The sequence below is a fragment of the Mandrillus leucophaeus genome, unplaced genomic scaffold (assembly GCF_000951045.1).
Source record: "Mandrillus leucophaeus isolate KB7577 unplaced genomic scaffold, Mleu.le_1.0 Scaffold68, whole genome shotgun sequence".
Classification (NCBI taxonomy): Eukaryota; Metazoa; Chordata; class Mammalia; order Primates; family Cercopithecidae; genus Mandrillus; species Mandrillus leucophaeus.
In genome coordinates this window covers 1486276-1496049 of record NW_012107363.1, presented here as the reverse complement: position 1 = coordinate 1496049, position 9774 = coordinate 1486276, and the positions used below count along the sequence as shown (strand labels likewise).

General features: G+C 37.6%; 1 protein-coding gene across 1 annotated transcript in view; it reads right to left on the bottom strand.

The window, feature by feature from the left end:
• KIAA0232 (KIAA0232 ortholog) overlaps positions 1-2430 on the bottom strand; it is a 59275-nt gene extending 56845 nt beyond the window's left edge. The window contains exon 1 of the mRNA XM_012002158.1: positions 1929-2430. Coding sequence (XP_011857548.1) covers positions 1929-2159 — 231 coding nt within the window. The 5' untranslated portion in view covers positions 2160-2430. The remainder of the gene's footprint in view (positions 1-1928) is intronic.
• Positions 2431-9774: the final 7344 nt, after the last annotated feature.

Here is a 9774-nt window from a genome sequence, read left to right as displayed (position 1 = left end):
GGCAGGAAGATCGCTTGAGCCCAGGAGGTTAAGACTGCAGTGAGCTATGATCACGCCGCTGCACTCCAGCCTGGGCAATTAGAGCAAGACCCTGTCTCAAAAAAAAAAAATCATTCCCTATGAGTACATGCTTACAATGAAGTACATAATTTTTGAACGATGAGAAATATTTTCCTCATTTCTGGAAATGAAAGTCCTTCCATGTTTGTAGGTTTAACGTCTTACTTGCCTGTAAAGGAGTATATTTGACATTTACCAGAAAGATGATGGCAAATAACAGAGCTCTGATAAGGAAATTATACAAAATACTGACCACCAAAATAACACAGTTGCTGATTATTAGGTTATAAGTTAATCGCTTCAAAACCTTACTGGATCTACTGCCAGCCAAGGCAGCAAGCAACCTGGAAGCAAGACACATCCACCATGTCCAGCTAGACACGACGGGAAACCCTCTCATCAAACATGCTCTGTACAACTCAATGTTAAGCTGACGGGAAACAGTAGCTCCCATCTGTAATGCCAGCACTTTGGGAGGCTGAGGTGGGAGGATGGCTGGAGCCCAGGAGTTCAAGGCTTCAGTGAGCTATGATCACACCAATGCACTCCAGCCTGGGTGACAGAGCAAGACCCTGTCTCAAAAAAAAAAAAAAAAAAAAAAAAAAGCATCTTGGTGAAATCCTCTGTATTTATAGGACTTCGAGGCTTTTTTGTGTGGTTTGGAGGGGCAAAGCCAATTTCTTCTGACAATGAAACTCTTCCTGCTTTGCTTTCAGTGTGGGTAACAATGGTTTAAAACAGCAACAAAAGCTGCCCACAAAATACCTCCTTCTTTTTACTGTCTATAAAAACCAAAAGACTTTACGTGAAATTTGTACACAGAAGTCACCCAGAGCCCATTTATTCACTACTGATGACTCTGGTTCCCTCTGGCAGGCCTCACTTTCAGTAGCTCCTCTTAAGAATGAGACTGAGGTTAAGATTTTTTTCAAGAACCTGTATTTGGTTTCTCTTTTCTTTTTCTTTTTCTCTTCCCCCCCTTCCTCGTGTATGCATGTGAGAGAGACTGGGTGTTGCTCTGTTGCCAAGGCTGGAGCGCAGTGGCGCAACCATGGCTCACTGCAGCCTTGACTTCCTGGGCTCAAGCGATCCTCCCACCTCAGCCTCCTGAGTAGCTACAGATTACAGGCACGTGCCACCATGCCTGGCTAATTTTTTAACACTTTCTTAGAAACTGGGTTCTATGTTACCAAGGCTGGTCTCAAACTCCCAGTTTAAAGGGATCCTCCCACCTCGGCCTCCCAAAGTGTTGGGATTATAAGTGTGAACCACCACACCCAGCCCAATTTCTCACTATAAACTCAGCAGCAAAGTCAAGTAAAATGTGTAATGACCAACTTACAAGGTGACACACACTGACTTACAGCAAAACTGTGTGCTTTACTGAAGTTAAAGTCTACTGATTTGTTATACATACTGACTAATAAGCAGTTAAATATCTTTCTTGCAGATAAAATACAATATTAAATTTGGAATGGTAAGAAGTATAATAGATACAATGTTTAAATATCTATTCATAATGTGTGAGTTTTCTAAATAGTAGAAATCAACATTCTAGAGCACTGCTATTTAAAGGCAGCAGGTCATCAAACTATGCCCAATCCATGACAAGATCTGCAGTCTATGCCAAAACGTAATCAACAGTGAGAACGTCTAACCATGAATAAAATCACTGCACTTGACAGGGTGCTCAGTGACACAGGCTGATTGACACTCCAAAGCAATCTTACCATCTGGTCACTGACAGGTTAAATGTTTGCAGACACACATGAATAGCCCAGTTTTAAAGTATGAAAGTGCTTGTTTAAGAGGAATGTATACATACAGATACAATCAGTTTTCACAAAACACTTAAAATATGTAAATACCTGTTCCTGCAGGTCGTAGTCATAGCTGTCATGCAGCAGAAGACTGAGGACATACCGAGTGTAAATCATGGCATCAATGCCACATTTCTCGAGCTCTTGTCCCAGCCAGGTCTGCACTGGACCCAAAGCATGAAGCAGAGACATTTCAGAAACAGACACAGGGCCTGGATAAGAACTTGAGGAGCTTTCAGATGGCAAACCATCCACAACAACTGTACAGATAGGGTACATGAATTTAGGTTGCCGACATCCTTAAAATGTGAAGCATTTTCTGCAGTTGATATTCTGTTGGTATCTGGAGGGGATTTTCACTCCAGTAAAAAGGAGAGATGCTTGACATGTAGGATAAGCATTTATTTTTGCTGGTAGTCAGCCACCTAAAACAGACTTTCCCTCTTCAGGCATGACTAATGAATCAACATCCTGATAGCAACATACACGTAGATGTGATTTTCTACTTTAATTTCACATTGAGGCCAAATGGAAGTCTCCGGCAGAACCTACAAAAATGAGAGAGGAAAAAAAAATATGCATTATATATAAATAATAAATTATTGACCTTTTGAGAATAAAAATCAAATGAATCCAATGTCCCTCTTTATTAAAATTTTTTTGGTTTCTTAGAACACTGATTTCCCTACCTACAATCTTTGACATTTTAAACTTCTAAAATGAATCCAGGCACTGTGGTACCTTCCTGTATACCAGCAAGTTGGAAGGCTGCAGCAGGAAGACTGCTCGAACCCAGGAGTTCCAGGCTGTCCTGCACCATGACTGTACCTATGAATAACCCCTGCGATCCAGCGTGGGGAACATATTGAGATCGTGTCTTTATAAATACATTTTTAAAAAACTTAAAACAACATTGTGAACTTTTAAAAAGCTGAGTATCATTTAAAACAAATAAAAATTCAGAAGTTGATGCTCTCCTTCTGCTCAATTATACCAATTTTTTTTTTTTTTTTTGCTATCTCAAGAGATTGGACTAGTAAAATTTTGTCTCTGTAACACCGAAAAACTTAACTAATAAATCAGTAGTTCGTATCTAAGTATAACAGAAATCAGTAGATGAGTAATTTCATTGAAACATGGGTAAAAAAAGTAGTTCTTTATGTTTTATACAGGTAATTAATTACTTTGTAAGGCTCGAAACTTTAGGACTGGTCATCTCTGATTTCATACAAATAAAGGTGGAGCACCAGTCTGTGTTACAGCCAGGCTATACTCTCATACCTATTGCAACTTTTCTTCTTATATACCTAGGTTGCATTTCTTAGCTTTTACGACAGATGACACACTTTTAGTTTAATAGCTTCCCCCCAAATTAACATACTTTCAATATGTGAAAGTAATCTAACAATGGCTTTATTAAATCATAATATTCTTTATATTAGAGTTCTGGCTAATTTACAAACCATTAGAAAATGAAAACTAATGTAATGAAAGGTAAACCTCCTAAACTCAACTTTTGCATGAATTTTAACAGACAATAAGAGGGTTATCAAAAATTACTTTCAAAGTATTGTTAATAAATGTTAGTAAAAGCATCAAGTCAGAAACACAAATACTATTACCCAAAGATTTAAGACTGAGTTTCTTAAATTTATCTATCGCTATATAGTAAATTTTACACACATTAAATATAAAGACAGCAGTTTTAAGTTCACCACAGGACTAAGTTACTACATTAATGTGTCACTAATATATGTTTTGCTACTTTTGAAATCCTCTCTACTATACTCTTATCTGAATTATGACAACTAGATAAATTAAAGCAAAGATTTTCTGTAACTTTCACGAGCTGAACTTTTCCAACTGACTTTCAAAACATTCCATAATTCATTTAACATTTGGATCTCAGGATGCCAGAGAGATTGTCAATTAAATAATACACTCAATTCTGGAGATGTGCAAGAAATATGAAGAAAATGACCCCTAGAACACTATAATAAAATTACCCAAACTTGTGATAAACAGAAAATTTTTAAAGTACTCAGAGAAAAAAGAAACATTAAATATAGTAAACAAAAGATAAGTATGACATCAGTTTTCTTGTTGGAAACAATGCAAGTGAGCAGATAATGGAGCAAAAACTTTAAAGTACTATAAGAAAAAAAACTGTCAACCTAGAATTCTATACTCACTGAAAGTGTCTTTCAAAAAGATACTTGCACACGCATATTTATAGCAGCACAATTTGCTATTGCAAAAATATGGAACCAGCCCAAATGCCCATCAATCAATGAGGGGATAAAGAAATTGTAGTGTGTGTGTATATATGTACACACACACATACACAATGGACTACTACTCAGTCACAAAAAGGAATGAAATAATGGCATTTGCAGTGACCGTGATGAAACTAGAGACCATTATTCTAAGTGAAGTAATATAGTAATAGAAAACCAAACACTGTATGTTCTCACTCACAAGTGGGAGCCAAGCTATGAGGATACAAAGGCATGATACCAGTGGACTTTGGGAACTCGGGGGGAAAGGGAGAGACAGGTAAGGGATAAAAGACTAAAAACTAGGTAGAGTGTATGCTGCTCAGGTGACAGGTGCACCAAAATCTCAGAAATCACCACTAAAGAACTTATTCATGTAACCAAACACCACCTGTTCCCCAAAAACCTATGGAAATAAAAAATAAAAATAAAAAGCAAAAAATTAAAAACTTTCAAAATGAAAGTGAAACAAAGACTTTTTCTAATATGCAAAAACTGAAGGAATTTATTGCCAGCAAATGCTATGATTTAAATATCACCTCCAAGCCTCATGTCGAAATTTAACTGCTATTGTGATAGTATTAAGAGGTAAGACCTTTAAGAGGTCATGAGGGTTCCAACCTCGTATCACAGGAGTGGGTTCCTGATAAAAGGATAAGTTCAGCCCCATTTCTCTCTGTATAAAGCACTCTCGCCTGCTCTTATCCTCCTCCTCATGTGATGCTTTCTGCCACAGCATGACCCTCACTACATGCCAGTGCCATGCTTTTGGACTTCCCGGCCTCCAGGAACTGTGAGTCAAATAAACTATTCTTTATAAATACCTAATCTATGTCATTCTGTTATAGCAACAGAAAACAGAGTAAGACAGAACAAAATGTGGATCCATTCAAGGGAACAAAGAGCACCAGAAATAACATTTGTCTTATTATTTAAATATCTTTAAAAGATAATTGTTTAAACAAAAATAATACAAAACATTGTAAAGCTTTTATTTAATAACATACATATAAGTAAAATGTAAGCCAACAGTAGCATAAAGGCCAGGAGTGGACAAATGTAAGAATACTATTACAAGGTTCTTGTATGAAATGGTATATCTACTATCACTTGAAGACAAATTCTGATAACTGTTAATAATAATCAATGTGAATAACCGAAACACATCAATTAAAAGGCAGAGATAGACAGAATTTTAAAACAGCAAGACCCAATTATATGCTGCTTATTTAAAAAACCTTCCACTTAATTCTTTCCACAGAATTCAAATTTATTTTCCTAAATGTCAATCTGGTAGATGTAGCCTAAACATGCCAGCTTTTCCCCAAACTTCTCTATCTGCTCTACCCAAGTAAGATACGGCTTCTTTTTTTTTTCCCTTTTTAACCTTTATTTTAGATTCAGGGGATACATGTGCAAGTTTGTTACCTGGGTATGTTGCATGATGCTGAGGTTTGGGGTATGAATTATTCCATTGCCCAGGCACTGGTACAAAAATAGATACGTAGACCAATGGAATAGAATAGAGAACCCAGAAATAAAGGTGTACACCTGTAGCCATCGAAAACTACCCAACAGTTTTTTCAACACCTACCGCCTCCGCCCATCATCACTATAGCAGTCTTCAGTGTCTACTGCTGTCACCTTTACATCCACGAGTAACTGATGTTTAACTCCCACTTCTAAGTGAGAACATGCAGTATTCGATTTTCTGTTCCTACGTTAATTCACTTAGGATATTATCCTCCAGCTGCATCCACGTTGCTGCAAAGGACAGATTTCATTTTTTATTTTAAGGCTGTATAGTATTCCATGGTGTATACGTACCACATTTTATTTATGCAATCCACTGTTGATGGGCACCTAGGTTGATTCCGTATCTTTGTTAGTGTGAATAGTGCCGTGATGAACATATGAGTATATGTGTCTTTTTGGAAGAATAATTTCTTTTCTGAGATGTACCCAGTAATGGGATTGCTGGGTCAAATGGTAGTTCTGTTTCAAGTTCTTTGAGAAATCTCCAAACTGTTTTCCACAGTGGCAGAACTAATTTACATTCCCACCAACAGTACATAAGTGTTCCCTTTTCTCTGCAGCCTCATTAGCATCTGTTTTTTAACTTCTAATAACAGCCATTCTGACTGACGTGAGATGGTAACTCATTGTGGTTTTGATTTGCATCTCTCTGATAATCAGCGATGTGGAACTTTTTTTATACGTTTGTTGGCTGCTTGCTTGTATGTCTTCTTTTGAAAACTGTCTGTTCATGTCTTTTGCCCACTTTTTATGGGTTTTTTTCTTGTTTAATTGTTTAAGTTTCCAATAGATTCTGGATATTGGACCTGTGTCAGATGCAGTTTGCAAATATTTTCTCCTATTCTGTAGGTGGTCTGTATACGAAATGGTGTATCTATTAATATGGTACACTGTTTACTCTGTTGATAATTTCTTTTGCTGTACATAAGCTCTTTAGCTTAATTAGATCTCATTTGTCAATGTTTGTTTTTGTTGCAATTGCTTTTGAGGACTTAGTTACAAATTCCTTCCTAAGGCCAGAATGGTGTTTCCAAGTTTTTTCCTAGGGTTTTTATAGTTTGAGGTCTTACATTTAAATATTTACAATCCATCTTGGGTCAATTTTTATATATGTTGAAAAGTAGAGGTCCATTTTCATTCCTCTGCATATGGCTAGTAATTTATTCCAGGACCATTTATTCAACAGGGAGTCCTTTTCCTGTTGTTTATTTTTGTCAACTTTGTTGAAGATTCGATGGCTACAGGTGTACACCTTTATTTCTGGGTTCTCTATTCTGTTCCATTGGTCTACCTATCTATTTTTGTACCAGTACCATGCTGTTTTGGTTATCGTAGCCTTATGGTATAGTTTGAAGTCAGGTAACATGAAACTACTGGTTTTGTTCTTTTTGCTTAGGATTGCTTTGCTTATTCGGGCTGTGTTTTGGTTCCATATTAATTTTAGAATAGTTTTTTTTTTCCAATTCTGTGAAAAATGACATTAGTAGTTTGATGGGAACAGTGTTTAACATGTAGACTGCTTTGGGCTGTATGGCCATTGTAACAATATCAATTCTTTCAGTCCATGAACATGAAATATTTTTCCATTAGTTTGTGTTATCTATGATTTTATCATTCTTCTTACAGAGATCTTTCACCTCCTTTGTTAGATGTATTCCTAGGTAGTGTATGTGTGTGTGTGCACGAGCGCGTGTGTCTATTGTAAATGGAAGTGTTCTCTGTTGAAGGAACCACTGAGCTACTGTCAGTACAGGGAGTATATTCTTTTTTTTCTTTGAGACGGAGTCTTGCTCTGTCACCCAGGCTGGTGTGCACTGGTGCGATTTTGGCTCACTGCAACCTCTGCCTCCTGGGTTCCAGCAATTCTCTGACTCAGCCTCCCAAGTAGCTGGGATTACAGGCGCCCGCCACCATGCCCAGCTAATTTTTGTATTTTTAGTAGAGACGGGGTTTCACCATCGTGGCCAGGCTGGTCTTAAACTCCTGACCTCGTGATCCACCTGCCTTGGCCTCCTAAAGTGCTGGGATTACAGGCGTGAGCCACTGTGCCCAGCCTGGGAATGTATTCCTGATTTGGTTCTTGGTCTGAATGTTATAGGTGTATAAAATCCACTTTAAATATAAAGACACAAATAGGTTAAAAGTAAAAGGATAGAAAAAATACTACACTAACATTAATGAAAAGAAAGCTAGGGTGTCTACATCACTTTCTGACAAAAGTAAATTTCAGTGCAAAAAATACTAACAGAGATAAAGAAGGTCAACTCATAATGATAAAGGGATGGATATATCAAAAGGACGTACCAGTCCTTTGTATTATACATCTAATAGCATATTTGCAAAATATATGAAACAAAAATTGGTAGAACTGCAAAGATAAACAAGTCCACAATTACACTAGATTTCAAAACCTCTTTGTCAGTCACTGCAAGAAGAAATACACAAAAAAATCCATAAGGATATAGAGAGAACAACATTATCAACCAACTTGACCTAAGATAAACTATCTTTGGCCACAGAAAAGGTGCAATAAGCTTAAAAGAATTCAATCATACATGCATGCTCTCCGACCACACGGAATTATAATTAGTAACATAAAAATGTCTGGAAAAGCTTCACAAATATGTGAGAACTAAAAACATATTTCTAAACAATAGGGGAGGCCAGGCGTGGTGACTCACGCCTGTAATCCCAGCACTTTGGGAGGCCGAGGCGGGTGGATCACGAGGTCAGAAGGTCAAGACCATCCTGACTAACACGGTGAAACCCTGCCTCCACTAAAAATACAAAAAATTAGCAGGGCGTGGTGGCGGGAGCCTGTAGTCCCAGCTACTCGGGAGACTGAGGCGAGATAATCGCTTGAACCTGGGAGGCGGAGGCTGCAGTGGGCCAAGATCGCACCACTGCACTCCAGCCTGGGCAACACAGCGAGACTCCATCTCAAAAAAAAAAAAAAGGCGGTGGGGGGGAAAGAAGAAATTTGAGAAATTAGTAAGTACTGTATTTTGAACTGAATGTAAATGAAAACACAACCTATCAATATTTTTAGGATGCCACAAAAACAGTACTGAGAAAGAAATGTAGAACACTGTCTATATTAGAAAAGGTCTTAAATCAATGATCTCAGTTTTCACCTTAAGAAGCTAGTAAAAGAAGACCAAACGAAGGCTAAACTAAGCAGAAAAAAGAAAAAAGATCAGAGCAGAAACCAATGAAATAGAAAGCAGAAAAACAATAAAACCAAAAACAGGTTCTTTAACCTCTAGCCAGACTGATCAGGAAAGAGAGACGACATAGATTACCAACATCAGGAATGAGAGAGGTGAGATCACTACAGATTCTATAGGTATAAAAATGAGAATAAGAGATACTAGAAAAACTTTATACCAATAAATTTAATAACTTAAATGAAATGGAAAAATTCCTTGAAAGATACAAACTACCAAAGCTTACTCAAGAAGAAACAGAATGAATAGTCCTGTATCTATAAAGGGAACTGAATTTATAGTTTAAAACTCACAAAGAAATCGCTAAGCCCATATAGCTTCAAAGGTGAATTCTACCAAATATTTAAGAAAAGCATAATTCCAATTCTACACAAACTCTCCCAATACTTCTCAAATCATGTTATGAAGACAGCATTAAGCTGATACCAAAAGCCAATAAAGATATTACAAGAAACAGGCCGGGCGCGGTGGCTCATGCCTGTAATCCCAGCACTTTGGGAGACCGAGGCGGGCAGATCACGAGCTCAGGAGATCGAGACCAGCCTGGCTAACACAGTGAAACCCCATCTGTACTAAAAATACAAAAAATTATCAGGGCGTGGTGGCAGGTGCCTGTAGTCCCAGCTACTCAGGAGGCTGAGGCAGGAGAATGGCATGAACCCGGGAGGCGGAGTTTGCAGTGAACCGAGATCGCGCCACTGCACTCCAGCCTGGGCGACACAGCGAGACTCCATCTCAAAAAAATAAAAAATAATAATAATAATAAAAAAACAGATCAAAGTACTTAAACTATTATATAAGTAAATACTTTTCCAAGAAGCAGACCAAACATAATGCCACACTTCACACAAGTAA